At 39.7% G+C, this 24,489-nt stretch overlaps 1 protein-coding gene and 1 pseudogene across 3 annotated transcripts in view; both read left to right on the forward strand.

The window, feature by feature from the left end:
* The window catches only part of LOC107657295 (actin-binding LIM protein 2-like), a 66,026-nt pseudogene extending 61,519 nt beyond the window's left edge, over positions 1-4,507 (forward strand).
* A 1,742-nt stretch (positions 4,508-6,249) lies between these two features.
* Positions 6,250-24,489, forward strand: part of afap1 (actin filament associated protein 1) — a 52,099-nt gene continuing 33,859 nt past the window's right edge. For 2 of the 3 annotated variants that reach the window (XM_016445335.1, XM_016445337.1), the window contains exon 1: positions 20,556-20,937. In XM_016445335.1, the coding sequence (XP_016300821.1) occupies positions 20,904-20,937 (34 nt within the window). In that variant the 5' untranslated portion in view covers positions 20,556-20,903. Of the gene's footprint in view, positions 6,337-20,555; positions 20,938-24,489 lie in introns of those variants that run through there. The other variant, XM_016445336.1, reaches the window with a different exon arrangement.

A 24,489-nucleotide genomic window follows, 5' to 3' on the forward strand; every position in this document is an offset into this window, starting at 1 on the left:
CCCTCACGGTTAGCCCGTGTCTTTCCCTGGCAGTCATTCGCTGCCATCTCTGCTGTGTAGTTATCTCACCCCAGGCGGGTTGAGTCTACCGCAGGGACTTCCATATGTAGCACTGCCCTTGGCCAGTCCATATGTGTAATTCCACGATACCTCCTCGCAGGATGTGGCTTCCGTAGCGTTCCCCTACTTGGGTACGCTTTCCCAGTGTTATCCAATGTACCACACTGTACAGAACAGCAGTGGCGGACACCTCTGCCTAGCCCTGTCCTATCTTCAGCCCCAACTGGTGTGGGGGGACTTGCCGGCTTCCGCAGGGCACTGGAGGGGGTCAGCAATAGTGGCGTTTTCCATACGGATCCCAATTCGTCAGTCACGACTGACGTAACGTCGAACGTGACTGACTGAAAGGGAACGTCTGAAGGAGGGAACGGAGACGTTACGACCCGTCGCCACAGTTGCTGTACCACCGCTGTACGGCCGGGGCATGCAGTCTCGGCTCCTCAGCGAAAAACTGATGTGCGTTTGCACGCGCTCTCCTTTTATACCCGCGCTGCGGGGCGGGGTGCGCGTGGCGAAACATGCACGCCAACTGTCATTGGCTTGTTTAGTTAACACTCGAAGGTGATTGGGCTCTCGGGCGAGATCCCAATTCGTCAGTCACGACTGATGTAACGTCTCCATTCCCTCCTTCAGGGAACATACATAAGTAACCGAGACGTTTGTAGGGCAGCACAATTTCACCAAAAATGTTGAGATTATATATCAATATGATTAGGAAATAATAATAATGATAATGGTAGGCTTTTTTTATTTCTAAAGAAAACATCTACAACAAATTAAGAAATATTTTAACATTTTTTTACATTTTAAAAAATCAAGTATTTAAAGGGGTCATATGATGCTGCTAAAAAGAACATTATTTTGTGTATTTGGTGTAATGAAATGTGTTAATGCGGTTTAAGGTTCAAAAAACACAATATTTTCCACATACTGTACATTATTGTTTCTTCTCTATGCCCCGCCTTATTGAAACGCGTCGATTTTTACAAAGCTCATCGGTCTGAAAAAGCGAGGTGTGCTGTGATTGGCCAGCTATCCAGTGCGCAACGAAGCACACAGCACCTTCACAACATGGCAGCGGTGGCAACAACAATACTACAGCGAGAATAAAAGTTACGCCTTCTTTCTTTGCGTGAACATTTGGGCGGCATTATGCAAATCTTCCCACAGAGCGACGTAGGTATGTTGGGGCGTGTTAGAACAAGCCATTTTAGGTAGGTGTGGCTGACTCTTAACTTTTATAAAGAATATCTCTTTGGATTTGAGACTTTAGTTTTTGCAACTTTACAGATCTTCTTTATGCACCAAGAGCTTGTAACACTCCAAAGAGAAAGGAAAAATTGAAATCGCATCATATGACCCCTTTAAGAAAAATAATATAGTTTTATTTAACAGTACAACTGTACAATGACAATACTCATATTTCCAGGCAGCACATAAACTATTTGAAATAGACATATATATTTATTTAATTAAATCACAGCTTTTGTAGTTTTATAACCACTCTAAACCATATGATTATTTTATGCCACTTTTTTGTCCTTGATAGCCTGTTAACCATTCATCTTCATTGCAGTTAAGTGCAGTGTGAACATTTTCCAAAATATCTTCTATTGTGTTCCACTGAAGAAAGTCATACAGTCTTAGAATTACACAGAATTTTTTTTTTCAACTGAACTCCCTCTTAAATTTGCCAGATATCAAAATTGATTTGTAAAGTTTTAGAATTCAATTAATTACATTTATTGTAATTCTTATCATTTCAGAGGCACCTGTCACCTGAGGACTTCTACAGCGTATTTGAGATGACCATTGAACAGTTTGACCGTTTGGCCTTGTGGAAGAAAAATGACCTTAAGAAGAAAGCCCGCTTGTTTTAAATCCCGCCGAATCGCTTGAAGGAAAGCAAAGATAAAGAGAAAACCTCTTCTCATCCATCCTGTGTGCATGGAGGATGAGTGTGAGAGAAATATATATGCACCTCCATTCTGCTGCATAGCTACTGTCATCCCATCTCACGCTGAGGAAGAGGGAGCGCTTTCACAACGCTGTTTGCCACCTAGCTTTGTTTGTGAACGCCGCACCACATGGTCTGAATGTCACTCTGATGCCGGAGAGTCGGCACTAAATTCTCCATATTGTTTTTCTCTTTGATTGTCTTTGATCTTGCTCCCTCGGCTGTCTTTGTGATTACTGCATTGCATTCTCTCTTTGTGCAAAAAGCACTCAATATTGATATAAGCCACTTTCTGTACATTTTATACCGCTGAGAAACATGGCCAACAAGCTCTACTTGTACGTCTTTTTGCTATGTAATAATATCCATCTTCCCCTGTCCCCTTGTCTTTGTTTTTGACTGCAATGAATGTTGTCCAACATTTTTGTCTTGTCCTCGTCTACTCATATTGTGTCTTTCTCTGGTCTCTTCCTGCCTGTTCTTCTTCTTACCTCCTAGACATGATACTCAGCCACTGCTTGGACTGTAATATCTATCATGTAATAGGCCTATCAGCTTTATGGAAGCTCATTCATCCATGGCTTTAGCATGACCAGGCCAAAGACTCAATCGGAGCGAGAAGTCAACAAAGCACCTTACACGTGACCTAACCAGACGGGACGCAATAAAACGACGAGAAAAAACCTAACCAGCCTCGATCGTGAGAAGCAAAGAGCAACATGGCACAACACGACATCATGCTGGGTAGCCCCGCCCACTGTGAACTCTCATTGGTTCCTCAGAACTGTACAACTCATTGGGTGTGATTTTGTCACGTCACGCATCAGTTTTCGAACTTGTCGTATTGCGCCTGGTTAGGACACAGTGTTAGTTGATATGGTTAATAATCTTTACTGTTGCTGAATGACTGTGAGTGCAAACAGCTGGAACAATGCATAGCTTTTGTGTTGTATTATGTATTTGTTTGCTTTTTCAGGTCAATGTGCAATTCATCAGATGTCATTATCATGAGATCACAGTTATTCAATAAGACATTTAGAGTTGTTCTAAACTGATATCTGGACTTCACATACTCTCTCCATATATATTGTGCACAGTACTATGGTCATAAACTTTTATCAGCCAGACATTCTCATTGTTTAATCCACACAAATGAAAGTGCTCAAGGCAGAGTAAACCCTTGTTTTTGTATGCAATCTTTTTTCATACAGACGTTTGCCAGATACTTTATTTTCCATTTGCAAATAATTGCAACATTGACTTTAGCTTGGAGCCATGCCAAAGTTAACAGATTCTGTAGCAATTAGCAAAACTAATACAACATGACACTTAATAAAGCATGCAGTTCAGTGGCGCTTCATTTAAAACCCAAATATGATTGTTTTTCTTCTGCTTTTTTTGATTGTTAATAAATGTGTGTGCAGTATATTAATATAAATGTCTGTTACACTTATCATGTCACCCTGTAGGCATGCACTGCATTTACTAGAAGCATCGTGTAAGGACTTCATAATGGACTTTTAAGATTAATCATGACATGTTGTTTGATTTGAGATCTTAAAGTTATTGAGAGATTGTTTTGTTTTTTCAGACACATTCTTAAGTCGTACCATATCTGTTCTAGGTTCTTTCTCTTATGCCAGTGACTCAAATTTGCAAAAAAGAAGAAAGAGAGGTATTTTGTTCTTTTAATTATATGAATATGTTACATAAAATATTAGAAATCTGGAACTGTTAAGAAAAACACCGCCACATTCAGTAAACTAAGTTCTGAGTAATGATAACCATGTGTAACGTGCCTATATCTTGTACAATATCAAGGCATCTTTGGATTTTTTTAAACTGCTCAGCAGGGAAACTCAGATTGTTTTACTTCGTTGATTGTGAAAGTATGGCGTTTCTAACTAACTGTATGTGTGTGCTTATCTAATTCTTCAGCGTCATAATGTGACATTTTTCATGCAGTAAATTTCAGCCTTCATCGGTCATTACCAAAATCTGTTGTTTTGGGGAAAATACAGTACAGTAAAGCTTGTCTGAAACACATGAACGTGCTTTGGTCTGAGTGCGTAGGTGGGAGCCTTCCCAGAAGAACCATGTTGAGCTGCGGAGGACGAATGTGTTATTCTTATTTGAACAGCTGTAGAAACATGCTCGTGTGTGGGTGTGAGTGCTGTTAGCCTCCAGCTCAGCAGTCCAATAGTTCAGACTAGGTGACTTCAGATCAGTGTGTGTTCGATCATCTTTATTCTTCAGCATAGCACTGTTCTAACCTTTAAAAAACAGACCCAAGTGGAGACTAAACAAGGAGGTCATATCTGCATCTACATTTTTGTGTTTTCTAAAAATATGGTTTGCTTTTGGAATTCATTTCAAAATTGGTTTATCTTTGTGTGTGTGTGAAGTCTCTTTGTCTGGATGAAAGCAGATGTAGGACTGTGACCCAAGAGAACTCTGACCCAACAGTTTTGAGAGCTGCTTTCCTACTTTTGCTACAATAAAGCTACTTCAGTTCTTTTTTTTGTAAAGATTCTGAATCAGACAGACTGACCGATAGAGAAGTGAGAAGTGACATGACATGTGGCCAAGTATGGTGACCCATACTCGGAATTAGTGCTCTGCATTTACCCATCCAAAGTAAAAACAGACCCAAGTGGAGACTAAACAAGGAGGTCATATCTGCATCTACATTTTTGTGTTTTCTAAAAATATGGTTTGCTTTTGGAATTCATTTCAAAATTGGTTTATCTTTGTGTGTGTGTGAAGTCTCTTTGTCTGGATGAAAGCAGATGTAGGACTGTGACCCAAGAGAACTCTGACCCAACAGTTTTGAGAGCTGCTTTCCTACTTTTGCTACTATTACAAATGAAGAGTGTTTGTGCCTGGGTCCGACTGCATTCACACAAATGTATTATTTTATACCTAGAAAGTTTGAGAGACATTCGTATGGAGTTGTCTTTGTGTTGTGATGAGGTAATGCGACATAGGCTATTGGGTTTTCCATGGGTGCGTGTGGTTTTGTGCTAGTATGCAAACTTACTACTGCGTATAACTGTGATTGTAATGTTGTTCTGACTGTGCAAAGTAATGAGTTTGGGAAATGTAAATGCACCCATTTCATTCACAGTGTCTTTGAGTTGCTTTGCAAGAAATATTGATATTCATCTCAATAAATACAGCTACTTCAACTCGTGTTTTTCTGTAAAGAGAAAAGTTGCTGAATCAGACAGACTGACCGATAGATAGATAGATTAGATGGATGGATGGATAGATAGCCTAGATATAGATAAAGTGTCTCCTATGTTTATTATAAACATTAAATAGACGTTGAAACTTAATATCTTCCAACACTCCTCGATCTACCCAGTTTTTTAATGTGATGGATGGATTTATGGATAGCCATCTACACTCTAAAAAATGCTGGGTTAAATATAAAAATATAATATATTTATAATACAAGTATGGTGACCCATACTCGGAATTAGTGCTCTGCATTTACCCATCCAAAGTGCGCACACACACAGCAGTGAACACACACAAACCGTGAACACACACCCGGAGCAGTGGGCAGCCATTTATGCTGCGGCGCCCGGGGAGCAGTTGGGGGTTCGGTGCCTTGCTCAAGGGCACCTCAGTCGTGGTATTGAAGGTGGGAGAGAGCGCTGTACATTCACTCCCCCCACCTACAATCCCTGCCAGTACGAGACTCGAACCCACAACCTTTGGGTTATGAGTCCGACTCTCTAACCATTAGGCCACGACTTCCCCCTAGATTGATTGATAGATAGATAGATAGATAAAGTGTCCCCTATATGTTTATCATTAAACAAATTAAATAGACATTGAAACTTAATATCTTCCAACACTCTTTGATCTACTCATTTTTTTAGTGTGATAGATAGATAGGTTGATTGATTGATTGATTTATGGATATCCATCTAAATAAAGCTACTTCAGTTTTTCAGTTTTGTTTTTTAGATAGATAGATAGATAGATAGATAGATGTGCCTCCTATATGTTTATCATATAAACAAAGTATATAGACGTTGAAACTTAATATCTTCCCTCGACCTAGCCTACCCAATTTGTAAATGTGACCGCCTCCCAGTTCTGCTATTGGTTGGATTTTTAGTAGCGCGCTGTCGGATTGGCTCACACGGTTGTCAATCTCGGACTGATTTGACAGTGTGAGCGGTCCCCGAAGCGCAGACATGAATCTGAAGAAGCTCATAGAAGCCAGAGGAACAACAGAGGTGCACGCGTATACTGGGCAGGTCCATCACCTTGCGGTAAAGTTATGACGGGAAATAACGGAGAAGGTAAGATGTCACTGTTAAAATTATTTGACAGTTGTCTGTCTCTATGCGTTGTGAAAGCATCTTGGCCATCCATGAAATATTTCCTAATTTGTCGATTTCAACACACTGAGGTTTCTTAAGGACAAACGCTACTTAGAAAACATTTAATGTGAGTGTGATAGGCTTGCTTTCTATTGTTTATTTAATTACAAATGCTAATAATAACATAAAAGAGCTCAGAAGTTGTCATCCTGCATTAATATTTGACATTTTTTGGAGCTGCCATCAACCCTTTTCTTCTTTTGGAGCTGAGGCTGAGCACAAAGAAGCACGAGGCATCCTGATGAATGTGGGGGGCTCTTGTTGAATAGCAGGAGCCTGCAGGGATCAGCTGGCGTCTCCAGACCCAGTCTCTGATTATACAGAGGGGGAGGGGCTGAGAGGTGAAAAGCTAAATTATGAAGAACAAATCCAATTAATTTGATACAATGCAGTGGGATGACTCTTAAACCACTGGGAAAGGGAAGCTGGATTATGTTTTTGTAGTTTATATGAGGATGAAGCAAAGTTGTCACTGATAACATCATAATTGCATCTCTATGTATAAGATTTCAGTGTTTACCCTAGCTGAACCTATTTTTTTAGCAGCTTTGTTATTGTTGTTCTCAGGTGTTTTGCAAGTTCAGGGAATATTTATTTGGAGAGGCTATTTATATAAAGAGTTTTGGACCGTGTGAAAGTGTTCTCCAGGAATAACTGACAATGGAGCGGACAAGAACCGTCATCCTGTGTATTGTTGGCTTTACTGACTCTGGCTCTGAGATGAGAGAAAACAGAACAAAACGTAAAAAGCCACCAAAGAGGTCGAGTCTCATATCTCATTGTCCAGACTGTCTCAAAACAGTCAAACCAGGTAAAGAAAATAAGAAATAATCGACTGGAACAGGTTGGGTTTGGCTAAACTGAGTTCTTGGACTCCTTGGCTAGAAATACGATCATTTGGAAAAACAAAGATAAGCGTGTGGACAATGCTCAGCATCTTTGATCAGTAGCCAGTGTAGAGTTTAGAAGGGTGTGACCAAGCGCTTTGAGGGATGTTAGTCAAGGGCCATCTAGTAAAATGGGCGATGGAGCCTAACTTGACCTGTTCAACTGCTTTTGGCTGGACTTTCACCACAATTTGCAATCATGCAAACAGGAGGTTCAATTCAGGATGTTCTGCTTCCTAATCAGAGCAGAAACAAAATATCTTCTCCTTATTGAATTAAAAATACCATTTCCTTCGATTCTCAAGTAAATGCTGATGTTACTGGCAGTTTCATATCAATCTGGCAGAGAATGAACACCTTTGTAAACCATATTCCACTAAACGCCTTTTTTCCAGAACTAGGTGCATTTGATTCCATTTAAGGAGAAAAAGCATGCGAGTTGCACCTATATTATGGTAGCATAGCATGTGTAAGCTTGTTCATTTACACTTTATTTCAAGAATTTTGTATTTTGAATTTTGTAACCGCACAAAGTAAGGTCATCCATGAGCTAAATGCCAGTATAGCTGAGTGTTGCATGGCCTCAGTAGGTGGGAGTTTGATATTTTCTCTGATAGCTTGATGACTGGTCTGTACATATGGTCAAAAGTCTGATTGCTGATGCAGTGATGTCATTACTAGTGCACATCTGGACCTGCATTGTTGCAGCATCTGTGCGAGAAGGAGAGAGGCCATTGGTGAAGATGGATGACTGGTCTTGCTTAATTTGCTGGAGAAAAAAGCAGTCGTACAGATATTTTGTGGACGTTTGTTATCTTCTAATCACTGCTTTGAATGGTGGGGAAAATGCAGTGATAATATACAGTATAGTTTTCTCTTTTATAGTAGCCTGACTTGTACAAGTTCCCTTCCAGGCTTTTTTTCCTCTCTTGTGGCTCTAGTCTAGCAGTCTGTGCCTTAGGATAGTTTTCACAGACAAGTCTCCAGTGGGTTTATATTAGTCTGCCTCGGGATGCAGTATGTAGTTTAATTGTGTAAGTGTGTGTGTGTGTGTGTGTCACATACAGCTGTGAACAGCTGCTGATTCTTTGTCTGTTTTACTCAATACCAAACCACTTCCTGACCCCTGACACTGATTCCTATGGAAAGATGTGTTGGTTTATGAAAAGACTTGAAATGCATACAGTTTAAATTTTATTGATGCAATAAAAAGATAAGGAAATGTAACATTCATCGTTACATTTTTGCATTAAGCACACACTTTCATGGCAAATGCCTTGTTTGGGAATCAAACCCATGACCTTGAAGTTGCAAGCACTTTGCTCTACCAGTTGGGCTCTTGTCTTTGTCTCATTAAACCTTTTATACACTCTTTTCGGTTTTGTTTATGTGAGCTGAAAGGACCTTTGAGAACACATAAAACCCACTGACTCTGTCTTAAAGAGAGGTCTCATTCTCAAAATATGTTTTTTGACTTTTCTGTCCATGTTTGTTGCTTTCAAGCCATCCATCCACCTTATGTTTAACATAAGAGTGGGCATGGCCATTTTTACTTGAATGCCACTTCCAGTTATTTTAGCTGTAAAAAAAGCTGTAATAAAAGCATACTTTTTTCATGAAAGCTATGAAAGCAGATATACACATTTAAAGGTGCTGTTTTCTGCATTCTGTGTCGGAATGTCTGTTTTTGTTTGTTCTGTGTTTCCGCCCAATGCCAGTTTACCCAATATTATTCATGACCGTGGTAACTAGGGGTGCTGAGGGTGCTGCAATACCCAAAGTGCACTGACCAAAACTTTTGCATATCAGCGATGTTAATTTTTAGTAAAATCCCCTTAAATAATAGAAATATTAAAGAAAAAATTATTGAAAATCACAAAAGCACAAATATATATTGGCTCACATAGGCCTATAACTCTGTCTTCATTTGTATGTTAATTTATAAGAGTTTGGGCTGTTTAATATTAGGATTTTGTCAAAAATCCCGGTTGCCAGTATGTGGAAAACACGTATTGGAGCAATGGATGCCAGCAAACAAATTGGGTCAGAGATCAAATATTCTACCTGACCTATGTGTTGGGATCCTAAAGCGTTGGGATCCATCTAAAAAGCTGTATCATGACCAGGGGTATAGTAACACATGGATTAATCAACTCATCAACTTCCAGTGTAAAGGTCCTTGCACACTGAGTCTGAATTTTGGAGTTTCGGAGGCAGTGTGTAAACGTGATTGACACAATGTGAGATTGTATTTATTTTTCAACATGCGAAAATTTTGGATGAAAATTTCAGACTCAGTGTGCTGTGCAATGGCCTTAAGACTTGTCGACTTCCATTGTAAATTGCGCTCATTCCAATAGTGTGTCCTCAATCTGGGAACCTGAAGTGGGTGGGACAGACAACTCTATCCAATATTTTGAATTTGGACTGTATACCCATTTCAACCACTAGCAGATTGCCTCTTCTTGGATGACTAATTTTTCACTACCCAGACTTTTGTCCAAACAAGTGCTCAAACTCAGTATGAAGCGTTTAACACTAATAAAAAATTATATATGAATTTATAGGTTGAACAAGTGAAAAAATATTGTTTTATTAAATAAAGTTCTGAAGTAACACTGTGTATTTCCACAAACAGCTGTGCAAGACGTCTCTCTAGAGCTGTCAGTTACCCATACTGCCCACGGCTCTGTAAAATGACTGGACTAGAGTGGCAGATCTTTAAAGTAAAACATGAAAAAGTGGTGTTACATGCCTTTTGGCTCTTCTTCAGCTTTGGAGGTTGTCCCATTAGGGTTTTACATCGAGACATAGCCAGAGGGAAGATGCAGCTTTTACTTTTCGTCGAATTCAGCATACTCAAGTGTGTTTGTGTTCACAAAGAAGGTGCTTGTTCTTCAAATTTCCCATTTGAGTATATGTGTGTGTCTGCTATAAACCAAGCTGAACTCGAGACCTCTGAGTCACTGTCTGGGAAAGCTGATGCCTCATTTTCTTTAGAAAGCTTTAGTTATCTTTAGTTGTCTCTTTCTCTTGGTTTCATCATTAAATATTCTCTGAATAATTTAAAGTAGAGGTTTACTGTCATTTCCATCTGTCATTATTTGTTTCCACAATGTTTCATTATTTGTGTATGACATGGAAAGTGAAAAAGGGAAAATAAGGGAAATAACTGAGGAAGGTGTGGAAATTGTGTCAGAAGATGAAAGTTGCTGTGGCTCTTAACGCTCCTGACCACATCACAGGCGGAGAGGAATCTGATTAGACTGATGTGGTTGGTGTTATTCGCCGGGTGGAAACTCTGGTTAAGTATTTTGTGTTTAGGGTGTGTTGTCGCAGCCAAGGTAACAGTCTCTCTGTAAAGGCTTGTTTTATAGCTAACAGATGCTAGAACTGTTAGCATAAATAATTAATGCACAGTGTGCTGTAGTTGTTTGAAGCTTTTAGGAGCTGAGCTAGTTTAGGCTTTTAAGAATAACCTATAGTGATTTGTTATTTGTTTTCATAGATTTCTGAAATGTTTTGTTTGAATGACTCATACCAGACAATTTCCTCAAAAATGCACCAATAATCAAATAGAAAATCTGCAGGCATCTATGTAAAAGTTTCTCATGCTAAAGAAAGACAGTCTCAAAGCTCTGCTTATGAAACAGTCCTAGTGTGCAAAGATCTATAGTGAAAGTGAATATAAGAGGACACAGACACAAGAACACACACATCTTTATGATGGTGTGTGTTGGTTTATACTAGCATTCGTAGGAGGTGATTAAACAAACTTCATCTAATATAATCATCTTCAAACCAGTGTAGTTAATTGATAACAAAAACTACAAATTATTAAACAGGCAATCTCAATTTCCTGTTGTGTCTGTATCTCTCCTAAAACAGCTGACCTACATGAACTCTTTCTTTCTGTCTTTCGCCAAATTCTTTCTGTTCTGAAAACACACACCATCTGTGTTTTTGGGTTTGATCCTGCAGGTGTATTTGTAAGCACTGGTATTTAGACCTTGAGGCAGCTCTCTCATCTTTCTACAGTAATTTCTCTTCTCTCTGCCGCTTGGCATGCCTTTTCGTGCCTATTTTGTGCCTGTCATTACCTATTTCCTGCATTCATTTTGATATGCCAGATGAATAGAGACAGGAATTAAAGAACACTCACACATTCACTGTACTGCACAAAATCCCAACAATAATGTGATGGAAACTGAAGAGGCCCACTTTATAGTAATCACTCTGTAGTCCATGGGGAAAGTGACAGTGAAAAATAGATTATGTCACTTCCTGTGGCGGGTCAGAAGGGGAGTAAAAGTGAGTCAGACTTTGGGTTCTAAATCTCAAAGGAAGTACATATATTTCAACGTTCAGGCAGCATTCTTGTGTGAGTGTGTGTGTGTGTGTGTGGGTGTGCGCGCGCACAAACAAACTCACACATTTCTTTTTATGCTTTTCCACCTATTCATGTTATTGTAACCCACTTTCCATCAATTCCAATTTATTTTTAGTAGGGGAGTATGATTATTAGGGTGATGATGAAGGCAACCTGCCCTTTGGGTATTTGGGTAAAATGCTTAGTTTGGATTTTAGCCAAGACTTGTTTTCACATGTTTTTGGAATAGTGGTTTCAGGCTTTTCTGTAGTGCTTATGTGCATGTATAGATCTGCTGGTAAAATAACCAGGTGTTCAGTGCTATGTGCGCTAAAGATGATGTTCAAGTTCTGGTTGCGTTCTGGAAAATGTAAGTGCTCTTCATTATGAACCTTTTTAAGCACACAGAGATGTGTGCTGAGGCCTCCAGACCTGTCCTTTTAAATTGATTGTACTGTACATTAAGGTTAATGTCAAGGTGTTATGATTTATGGGAATACTTGCTTTCGTTCCCTGTATTTCACCCTTGACACACCCACACAAAGCCCAGAGGCTATACATACTGAAACTTCAAGCTTAGTGTGCTTTCACACTAGTGCTTTTAGTCAGTTTGGTGTCAAATTTGGTTTGGTTTGGTTGCTGGGTGGTGGAAAGTGTTTTCTTAAGTAATAAAAATAAGCAGGAAATGTATTTTTAAGAATGTTTCATGAAATTTTGTCCCTGGTTGGTCCTCACAGCATGTTTCCTAATGCAGCCAAGTTGCTTTCACTGTAGTAGTGTCACCTGCACATGACACTTCTGTAGATGAAATTGTGCCTGTTCCAAGGACAGCGATCTGCAGTGTTGTGATGCAATATCTTGTGTTGAAACAGGTGGTTCACTTGATCCAAAGGAAATTCTGTAGAGGACCATTGCCAGGGTTTGAATGTATGTTTGTGTGAGTGCACTGCATATATAATTATTGTAACCTTTAGCAGCTTCTACTTTTAGTCCTCAGTAAATCTTACAAAGTTTCCACAGCAAAACTCTGTCAGAGGTGTGAGTGCTAAGATCATGACATTCTTTCATGGATTAAACCAGGCATTTGCTGCTTTAGATCATAAACCCTCATACATTGTCAAGCTAACAGCAGGATTGGATTTGAAAGCCGAGTGAGTAAATGGTTATGACATTTTAAAACATAAAGTTTTCAGAGATGCAGAGGATATATACATATTAGAGATGCCAGTATTCGTTGGCTTTAAAACTACTTGAAAATTGATTCAGATTTATCACATCTTAGATTTAGCACAACCTTAGATTTTACACATCACATATTGGCATCACATTATTCTATAAGGTTGTAGCGATTCACATTTTTCTCCATATTTCTATTTTATATGAGTAAATGTTATTGTGAGTGAGTCTGAGATTTTATCAACACTCAGCCTTTGTCATCTTCTTTTCTATCCTGCCTTTCTCTTTTCTTTCAGTGTGTGATAGTTGTTTGTTGTTGCAGCCATTCAGCACTTTTACACTTGAAGCTTTGCAGATGTTTCTTTGGAATGCTATTCCTATCATCCCTCTCTCTTCAGTGGTCCTTTGCAGTACCGCCATTGGCTGAGCAGAGCCTCCGCCTCATATGCTGTCTTCAGAGAGAATGATGAGTATACTTTTTACCAAGTTTACAAAACACAAAACTGATAGACAGGAATGATGTGCTGTCTTTACATGCTACGGCTACGCCACATAAAACAACACACAAACACAACACAAAAGGTAACATAAACCATAACATAAAAATAGTCAGTGTTACAGAGTAAAAAACATACTACATCTACGCCTAGACTATCAGAACAGAACCCAGATTTTTCCATCAATCCATCTTTTTTTATTAGTGTTAAAGTTCAACATAGATGACCCAGATCAGTGTGAATATTTGGGGGACTGCTGGATGTTTAAAGCTGATTGGCCCACTCCCTGACAGTAAGGGCGAGGTTTGGTAATTTGTGTCTGCCAGGTGAAGTAAAAAGGTCTTCCACATTCTTCTATTTTCCTTCCTTCTCCTCCCTTCCCTTTCACCCACATCCTGTCACCTTCCCTTTGGCCTTGCATACTCTCAATACCTTTACATGCACTTATTTTTGTCACTTATTTTTGTTCTTACTTGTTTCCTATTAATTGGATTATTTCAGGTCTACACCACTCTTACACCAATCTGATTTAGGTGTTTAAATGAATGCCTTTTAAGGCGGGCGTACACGGTGCGATTTTTGCTGTCGTACGAGCTCGTAAGCGATTCTTTTCTCTCGGGAGAAAATCGCAGATGCTCGCATGGTCGCGGCTCGTACCGTGTGAGAAGAATTACAGGCCGATCCGAGACGTTACGAGCACCTCCCGTCCTCCCGATAATTTTCAAACTGTCAAAAAAAATTGGATGCTGTCGGTTTAAATTTGTGGCGTATGTGCGGTTGAACGCGTAATGCTTACGTCAGAGTTTGTAAAATTGTAATAAATTCGTGTCGCGTGTGACTGCCTCCGTACGATTTTCGGATAAACTCAATCGTGACGTGCCAGAGCTCACGACGTTCCGACCTTCAGAATCGCACCGTGTACGCCCGCCTTTAGTCTGAGTAAAGGTTCTTGCACACTGAGTGCCAAATTTTCATATGCGTTGTTTCGTTTTTTTCGTATTCGTCATCCTTTCCTATCAAAATGCTTGCTACGGATGTGAAAATGCAGAAAATCGAACCTGATCTGAATTTTATTTTTGAATGTGCGAAAATTTAGGACGAGAATTTCGGACTCAGTGTGCAAAGACCTTTATAATCCATGAACCAAACCGACTAGCTACAACATTAATCACAATATGAAAAAATTAGATTTGAAGTGAGGTCGTATTTATTTTTTAACGTGCGAAAATTTCGGACGGGAATTTCGGACTCAGTGTGCAGTGGCCTTAAGTCATCAGTCTGATTATTAACAGATTATTTGATTGCAAGTACTTTTCCCCTGCAGAGTAAATAGTCCTGGTCTGTGTGCCCACTTAGGGTCAGAATTAACATTATGGACACAAATCAGAGTTATGTGACTAAATCTAAACAGAATTGGAATTTAATAGATAAAATGAATGAGCTTCCATATTTCAATGGCCATGACAGCAGTGCTTTTTCTTTTTGTATTGTATTATCTAATTTTCTTTCTTTTGTTGGGTTCATTTATCAACCCTAGGTTGACTTCTTTGGTCTGCTGTGAGAGGCCAGGACCCATATATGTACAAGATCACATATCAAGAATGCTGTCTCTGGATCAGAGCTGCTCCTTAGCACTCCTTGGCTTAAACCCCAGTAAACAATGTGAAAATCTGATCCTAAATCAGCACTCTGCACAAATATGCTGTTGGATCTCCGGGGGCGGACTTCCTCCATGAGGTCTGATGAAAATCAATGTCTGTGGTTCTGGCTGAGTCTGGCTGAAACATTTATTAAGATCATCTGATGGAAAGTGCCTGGATCTGAGGAAATGAAGGACTGTGTGATGTCCGCTATATACTGAAAGGATTTGTATTTGATTGCCGTGTTCAGCAATCCAAGGAGAACCAGATAAAAACGCACTGGAAAAAAAACTGAGGTGGGGGGCTTGTACATTTTGCATTAAAGCAGATTGGTTTCTTAATTGGGTCTCCTCCCCCCATTGGGCCGGCCAGCCATAACCAACAACACGTCTGCAGTCTCAGCCTGGCCAGATGGTGGACTGAGCCTCAAAGTGGTGGGGTGGCCTGATGGAGGGAGGTGTGTGCGTAGAGTGTGTATTAGTGGTTGTGACTCGTAGCCCTGCTGGGCCATCCTTCCATTCGTACGTCTTTGTATCCATCTATCCATCTGACTGTTTGCTGTGGACGGTTGGAGCTAAAGAGGCACCCTGACTATAGCAGCTGGGACTTGAGACTGGGTGTGGTTTGGGGGAGGGTCATGTGTATGTTATCAAGGATTGGTATCGAGAAGAACAAGAGGAAGGAAGGAAATGTAATTTGACTGAAAAAGTAGGTGGACTTTATAGATAAAAGAAGGCAAAAATACACAAAATTAGGAAGAATCACAGAATGAAAAGCACTGAATGAGCTTCATGCAGCTGCTTGTTTCAGGTGATAACTTGCAGATGGGTCTTCAACATTGACCACCCCATTAATTCTAACAAATGGACCAAAGTTGGACTCCTATCTTGGTCATCTTGTCCTTGCCAACACTGTACTTGGTACTCAGTGTGCTTTGACATTTTCTGTTAAAACCAGTTTGCAAATACATTTGAACTGAATTATATTTTCAGTGCTGGATAATAAATAGAGAGTGGTTGCTCTGAAGCAGTTGGAAAGAAAAAAATGCAACAATCTGACTGGTACAATTTCAGTCAGACTAAACCATTTACATGACATTTTAATAACATGAATTATTGCTCTAGTCCAGTGTTTCTCAACCCTGGTCCTGGGCGCCCCCCAGCACCTCACATTTTGTGTGTCTCCCTAATCAAACACACCTGATTCAACTCATTAGCTCATTAAAAGAAACTCCAGGACCTGAAATGGGTGTCAGATAAGGGAGACATACAAAATGTGCAGTGTTGGGGGGCGCTCAGGACCAGGGTTGAGAAACACTTCTCTAGTCTGATGAAAATCCATCTTTCTTTGTTCATATAGGCTAAGTGTGCTTATTGATTATTTTTGACTGAGCATACATCACTGTAGAGAAAACAGAGAGCGAGAACATAGCGTGGCCTCATCTGCACCAGTCCAGAGTATCATGTGTGGAATGTTGAGCTGTTTTTTGTCAAAGCCTTCTTTAGGGCGGTTTAAGGATATAGGATTGTGTATCTCCACTGAGACCCTTTGTTGGACTGGTTTGTAGTGCACTATCCAGCTGACCCTGCCCAACCCAAACACAGCACTAATGTATGTCTGAAAACCAGCCAGGATATTACAAATGAGCAGCGTGTCAAAAGGCAGTCATGCTCACTCTGATTCTGACCTAGTTTGAAATACTCCTTAGAATTGCTCTGTCTTCCCTTCATCAAGGCTTTCCTCCACTGGAACACAGCCAGTGCTCCATACTGCCCATCCATATGCACTACAGCTTTCTAGGCTTTCTGCACTATAAAATGACTCTGGTGTCAAATTATGCAACTACAGCTGAGCAGAGCGGCCTTTACGTCATAGCCATATGGAGAGACTGTGAAGCCTGATTGCTTGTGATGAAGACAATGATGATAAAGATTTTCTCCAGACCTGTGTTCAGAGTTGTGGTTGCAGTCTACCAGCTCAGAATATTTCCATTATTCACATTTACTGCCTTAGTAAGTCAATCTGTGTGTGTGTGTGTGTGTGTGTGTGTGTGTGCTTATTTAGTTTAATTTTCCACATGCTTACATGAGATAACATCTTATCAGGGAAGAACTGCAAACTGGATAACTGGAGAGCAACCAGTTAAAATGATGCCAAGGTTTGTTGCTTTTGTGCCATTATGTGTGTTGACTACCTAGTTGGGCTGTTTTAATTGGATGCATCGCAGTTCATTTAACACATTTCCTTGAATATGAACACATATGAGGTATTTACAACAGCAACATCTGTAGCTACATTCAGTCTCTGCAATCTGGCACAAATTAATTTTCATTGCAGACTGCAGTGTACATGTTTTCTCTCAGGCACTTGGCTATACATATATGCTACTTATATGGTATAGCTTGTGTAGCTTCGGTATACAAGGTGTTTTATCTCTCTGATATTATGCTTTTGGAATATTACAGGATATAACCTGGATGACACAAATTGTCTTATCAGATCATCCACCTCCTGTGGTCCTAAATCCTGTCTGTCTACTCTTTGTTAATTCCATAAGGAGGCTTTGGCTTGATTATACTGTAACACATACACACAGTATGTAGGAGAAGAGTACAGCCAAATGTCGTTTGAAATCTTAGTCACATCTCTGCTGTTTGGATACTGAGAAGGGTGCAGACTGCAGAGCTGATATTCAGTAGTTTCAAATGAATCAAAAATACTCGGCAACATTCCAGAAACCCGGAAAACATCGTCCAGCAATTATAAAGGTTCGGCAAGTCCTGCAAGCATTTCAGGGATGAAAAATAAATGTCAAAGGGTTCATTCGGGACCCTGATTATAAATGCTAGTTTTCTAGCAGAAACAACATCGTCTAGAGCATTCAAATTAATTTGTCTCTGGAATTCAGTCCGTTTACTTTTGGGGTCTTGTCATCAAAAATCCTGTTGTCTTGCAGATGGTGTGCATATGATTTTGGCTTGTATATTTTGCCAGTGAGGCCACCACTTTAGTAATGAGGTGTTTCACCAGGGCACAGATTGTTGCTGCATTCCTTGGTGACATGAAAACACATAAGCACTGATGAGTGACACACAGGCACATTCTGTGAGATGCACTTCAAAAGACCTTGAAATCAGCTCCTGTGTTGCCCCTGACAAAACAGCCTTTGCTGTAATGAATGCCCTGCAGTGCAACCCAGAGGAAGCAGTCATTCCACTGGCTACCAGGCTCTTTAATGCTTCATTAGAGTTCTGTTTGTTTAAAGCTTACCCTCCTGACAGTTACCAGTTTGCCAGTACGGGGCCTCCACCCTGCTTCCAACATCCTGAGCACGTGATATGAGGGCCAAGTCCTGTTAGCGGGGTATCACAGAATTGCTTTGTTTTGACGGCGTGTCTGGAGCTGGGAAGAGATCAAGTTTAGATGCGGTTTACTCATAATGTTGTTTACATTAGATACAATTTCTTTCTATTCTTTGTTACTTTATCACGACCCACAGTTTGTGTTTCAAATTAGCTGAATGTTTCGATGTTTGAGATTCTTGACAGAAATGAAGTGTTTCACAATTTTGTTTTAAATGGCTTGCAGCTCTTCTTGTGTATCTCTCTAAAGACTCTTGACTCTTCTAAGATATCACTCTATTGAATTGTGTGCACTGTATTGAATTGTGCCGTTATAATGACCTCAACAGTAACCTTATTCTCTCTCTCTATTGTCTCCTCCACATAACTCTCTCTAGATTGTCTGACTTGTGCCATGTGCCTTTTTTAATGTGAGTAGATAATAAACATGGCTTTGTCATGACTTTCATGTGATGCCACAAGAAGCAGATGACGGTGCATATTTAAGTTAAACACACAAGGTATACCCCAACTGATAAAGTTATACAGGAATGCAACAAACAGAAGACAGATAACTATGTTATCGTAAAACTGGCACTTGTTTGAATCTGATACAGTGTTGAATCTGATACTGTGGGGAATGCAGGCTTTGTGTTGAAACCTCTTAGTCAACGACACTATTGCTTTCTGCTGTGCTGCAGGCTTTGGGTGGACTTAATGTCTGCATATCAATTTGATTCTCTCCCCAGTATGATGTCAGAGCATATAGTTGTTTTTGCACCAAGGCCAAATACATGGATCGGTGTCCAGATACAATATCCTGCTGACACACACGTGAGTTCATTTGGCCACCCACACATGTGTGCAATGATCTTGTAATTACATTCATAAAAAGAAATAGTAACCTTTTGTATAAAATTTGTATTTTCATCATTAATTCCAAATTATGATGTTATGTGCCTTTATGGTCTGTAATATATGTGAACCCCCGTAGGTGACGAGTGAAAATTTTGGATAAATGGGACGCGCATGAGGAGGCTGAGAAATATAAGTGCTGACTGAAATCTTTAAAAGATATTTTCTTTAGTTTTAATTGTTTATTTTCAAATAAATGTACAACAGATTTAGGCCATATCAGCCTTGGACCTGTTTATTATTGGAAACATGAGAAGCATTAGTCACAAATTCAAGCACCAGTGTTTCACAAGTGGTAAAACAAAGGGGGAACTAAGGTAAAACCAAACACTTTAGCCAATAAAGACTGTATATTAATGCTCTGTTAAAACATCTAGGTCAATGACCCTGGTGTTTTCATCACACACCAGCACACTGATGTTGCAGAGTTTCTCACTTTTTATAGAACCTTTCAGATTAAGGTCTTCTAATGAATCAATAGATGATGTATAAACTTGACAGAGAAATATGTTCACTTGTGCTAGAATAAAGCAGCAAACCTTTTTTTCTGTCTCATCTCTTTCTCTGTTTCCCTTTATAATTTCTTTCCTCCATAGTTCTATTCAACTTCTCAGCTGTTCAACTTTTCAATGCCAGCGTAAGTTGTCAACTCTTTTGAAAATGATAATGTCTGGTCACTTTGTTTCTGCACAATTCTGTCAGTGAGAAAGAGCCCTAATTAGATCATCTTTGTATGTTTTTGTAGTCGACTAAAATGTAACTCTTTTGCGAAGTAGACTCTTTGATTGAACTCCTCCTTCAGCCCCAATTCTTCATCTAAACTGCCCCTAAAAATAAGAAACCTTAGTTTGCTATATAACATCTCTGGCATTCTGCACTCCATTACAGTGGAAACGCATTAAAATAAAACCAAATGCAGTTTTGATATACATAAAATGGCAAACAGTAACAATTACGTTTGATGATGACCTTTATGTTTAAGATGAATCAAAATATTTTATTAGAAAATACCTATAGGTCAATATAAATAAGAATCTACCCTTGAACCCTTGGATGAGTTCATGTATTGTTTTTTAAGCTTCCTTAGAATTAAAGTTTTTTATTAAATACAAACAAGGATAAAGATGCTCTTGATCAGTCTGAGGTAAATATTCTAATCTTGCATATGGGAGTAATAAACCTATCCGCGCACTAAACCTATCCTCGTTAATCGTCCCTCTCCACACACATGCGCTGTATCCAGCTGTGGAATTGCAGAAGTGAGGCTACAGGGCGGAGAAAATAGGGAGAGGAAACTAAATAGAGAGGAAGGAGGTCCCACTTTTCGCCGTGCACGACATGGAGAGAAAGTGAGAGATTTTACATCAAGTCTCCAGGCAGCTCCCCTTCGAAGGCGCAGCGGTTTGCTGTCGGGATCGCGATAAACAGAAAGCGAACAGAGCTGCTCTGTGTCAGGATCGAGGAAAGATTCAAGGGAAGTTTTCAGAGGAAACGAGACTTTGCCGGGCGCTGGCGAGCGGAGGTCTGCTGCTGGTTCGCACAGGGAGAAAGCGGGGGAAACAGAGACGGCTCTGTTGTGCGGATTTGAATGAAATACAGCAGCTGTCGGACACACGCCTGCAACCTCTACCTACCCCGAGTTAGATGCGTTTGACTTTAAGATGCGGAGTGACCCCATACTGTTCGCCTCGAGGGGTGAGTGTCGTGTAGCTCCATGAGTGGATTCATTGTTGCACGCTTCGAGACCGTCGATTAATATTGCTGTCACCAGACGTTTCATTTATAGCATGAAACAACAATGTATCGTTTAGTGAGCTGCAATATCACAACAAACAAACAGTAATTTATTAGAAACACATTTCTCATTCTGGAATATTCACGCGCTTCGAGTAAAGAACAAGTATGTCAAAAAGTTTTTCGGGTGAATTTGAACTATACAGTAAGTGAAAAAATACTAAATATTTCATATGACGGACATTTCAAAGGCGACAATACCGTTTTGGACGGGGAAGAGCTGAGTTCATCCCGCGAGTCAGATTTTCTCCGTATCCTTCATAGCTTTTCTCAGGTCAGTTAGAAAAGCCGTTGCAATTTGAAATGTGGAGGCGGTAAATTTAATGACGTTGCAAGGAAGTCATTGATTGCTGTTTGTTTGCTGTGTTTGTTAGGTTGTATTATCAAACATGTTTTAAAAAGTGCTTGTCATTTTTAATGTTCAGATTTGCATTAATTTGAAACCAATTATTTAAAATGATATTTGAAAATAGTTGTATTAGCACTCTAGAATAATTAAATCACATTTGAGAACTGAACGATTCCAGTCACCCATAATAACTTTAAGGGTGATACAGGTGCCCTGTTATCTTCTGTCACAGAAGTCTGCACTTTCAAAAACACAACTTGAGCTGGATAGGCAGGACGTCTGTGATTGGTTGGCTGGCTGGCAGCTGTGAGGTGTCAGGTATCCCATACACGCATCACAGCTTTGCACTCTGTTAGATATGACAGAGCCCTATTGTCCCCAATGGTTTAACAGTATCTGAGTGCAGGGCGTAGTATTGGCTTTTGGGCTTTTGTATGTAAAGGGCCAAGTGTGGTTTTGCCATAGCATTGTTGGGTATTATTACAAGGCTCTGTGGAATGCTTTCTTCTGATTGGTCAGTTGAAGTGGTTATACTTTAATCCTGAATGATTCTTGTCCAGAATATGGGAACATTGTCCATATCATTGTAGCAAAATAAACTCCTTTAGGTTAATACCAGACCCCTCTGCTTTGTTTCAGAGTCTTCACACTGTTAGGGTTTATCTTGTGTTATATTATCCCTTACATATGTTACTGTATGGTGACACAACACCATTCTTTACACAGCACTAAAACATGTCAGCATAGTTCCAGATGTGAAAATTTTCCTTTTGGATTTGAACTTTTCATCTCGTTCTAAAGCTCATGCTGGGCTGCGCTGGTGGTTAATGTGTTTATTGGCATTTATGAACATGGCACAGTGTTGTTAGACCAGTCAGACATGGTACGAATTCGCTCTCGATTACTGTGCGTGATGTGGGTATTGGTCTGCTAGCCTACTTGGCTTTATTTTAGGGGGTCTCCTCAACGACAGTTTCCATGCTGATGACTTTTTAAAGGTTTACACGTGCCAGAAACCCCCAAAGCCCTTCCTTCCCTCCAAGTAGAGATGTCTGAACCAAAAAAGATGGGAGGGAAGAAGAGAACTCTTTAACTTTGCCTCCCTTCATCTTTTCCACCCACTCTGTCAACTGCTGCTTGGCTCCACTGTAGTCTTTTATCATATTTTTCTGTTTTTTCCCTCTCTCAAATGCTACCATAAACATTCACTACTACTATATAAGAGAGTTAATAGCTCTCTAGCCTCTACATTGTCCCTGAGGGGAGAAATTAGTGTGCCAGAGAGGTTAGTGTGTTTGCCTCTTTGACAAAACAGATGAAGACAAAATTGGGAAACTCTAAGAAAAAGGAACTCCAAGCATTTATGACTATTAAGTGGAGTGTATTTTTGTGACCATAGGTTCAATAGTTGGTTCAATTATACCATTGATTGAATTATAATTGTTCAATATTCAATTATTATTCAATATGCAGATCAGTGGGGGGGTGAGAAGCATAATTGTGGTCTAAACTAATTTGTCAATATTCATAGATTTACATAGCATAGGCTATTTGATTTAGTATTTTACATTAATGACACATTGAAAAGGAATTTGTTAATATTCAAAATAAATTTGTCTATTACACTACTGTTTGGGGTCAGTAAGATTTTTTAATGTTTTGAAATAATTCTCTTATTTTTTCTTTTTTTTTCCTAAAAATACAGCAAAAACAACATTGTGAAATATTATTATGATTTTTAATAGCTGTATTTAAAATGTATATATTTAGCCATTTATTTCTGTGATGTCAAAAAGCTGAATTTTCAGCAGCCATTACTCTAGTCTTCAGTGTCAAATGATCCTTCATAAATCATTCCAATATGCTGATTTGAAGCTCAACACATTTATTCTTATTATCAATGTTAAATAGAGTTGTGCTGTTTAATATTTTAATGATACTTTTTTATCTGGATTCTTTGAATAGAAAGAACTGAATTTATTTGAAATGTGAAAATCTTTACTCTTACTTTTGGTTAGTTTAATGCATTTTTCCTGAATAAAAGTATAAATAGATAAATAAAAATACTGACCCAAAACATTTAAATGGTAGTGTACATTCTGCAAAAACCAGATGATATCTGGGACAAGTAGGTTGCCTCTTTTCATGATTTTTCATTTTCTGCTAAATTGCATCACCAATTATTTACATTTTTCCCCCTAATAATATCTTGGATGATGATACATCATCATCCTGTACATGGTAAACTCATAAATATGCTACAATTCAGCCCAATTACTGAAGTCATTGTTGGAAGGCAAATACACAAATGCTGGTGAGCATTCATAAATGCACACATAAAAAGTGGATGCAACACTTCTCTGCTTAGTTTCTCAGGCACCATGGAGTCTCCTCCACCCTCTAGAAGGATGATTCTTAAAGGTTTCTGTAACCCCTCTCTCCCACCCCTCTGCCCAATGTGGTTTAGGAGTTAGCGCGCTGTAATTACTAGAGCCCGACCGATATATCGTTTTGCCGATATTATCGGCCGATATGAGCCTGTCGCCGATATATCGGTATCGGCGAATATGCCACCGATATGAACATTTTTTTTACAGAACATATAATGCAGATAAAATGCTTGAAATGGTGTAATAACTTAGTTTGTCCAGCAGAGCGCGCTCCATTGTTTGCTACTGGCGACCTGGATGAAACGCTTTAAAGCTTAAGTCTATGGAAAACCATTGAAAATTTGAACAGCCATATCTCCGTAATGGCGCGGCGAATCCGCACCAAATTCGGGGGATCTCTTCAGCTAAAGGAACCCTCTCGAACGGGTGGTTAAATTCGCGGTCCGGCGCCGACCGATCAAGCGATCCCGGGGGGCTACTGACGCGCGGAGGGTGGCGTTCGAGAGGGCTCCTCGAGCTGAAGGGATCCCCCGAATTTGGTGGAGATCCGCCGGCGCGTTCGCGAGATAGTGACACCAGTCAACACTTTCCCTTCAGTAAGGAGGTCTCTTGTTCAGGCAGCATTCACGCGTTGTCTTATTCGACCGCAAGTGCCCTGCGAAGTGGACTTCACATGATATTCCGCCATGATTCCAGTTCCAAGGGAACGTACAC

Source organism: Sinocyclocheilus anshuiensis, unplaced genomic scaffold, assembly GCF_001515605.1.
Source record: "Sinocyclocheilus anshuiensis isolate Anshui unplaced genomic scaffold, SAMN03320099.WGS_v1.1 scaffold159, whole genome shotgun sequence".
In the NCBI taxonomy this organism is placed as follows: domain Eukaryota; kingdom Metazoa; phylum Chordata; class Actinopteri; order Cypriniformes; family Cyprinidae; genus Sinocyclocheilus; species Sinocyclocheilus anshuiensis.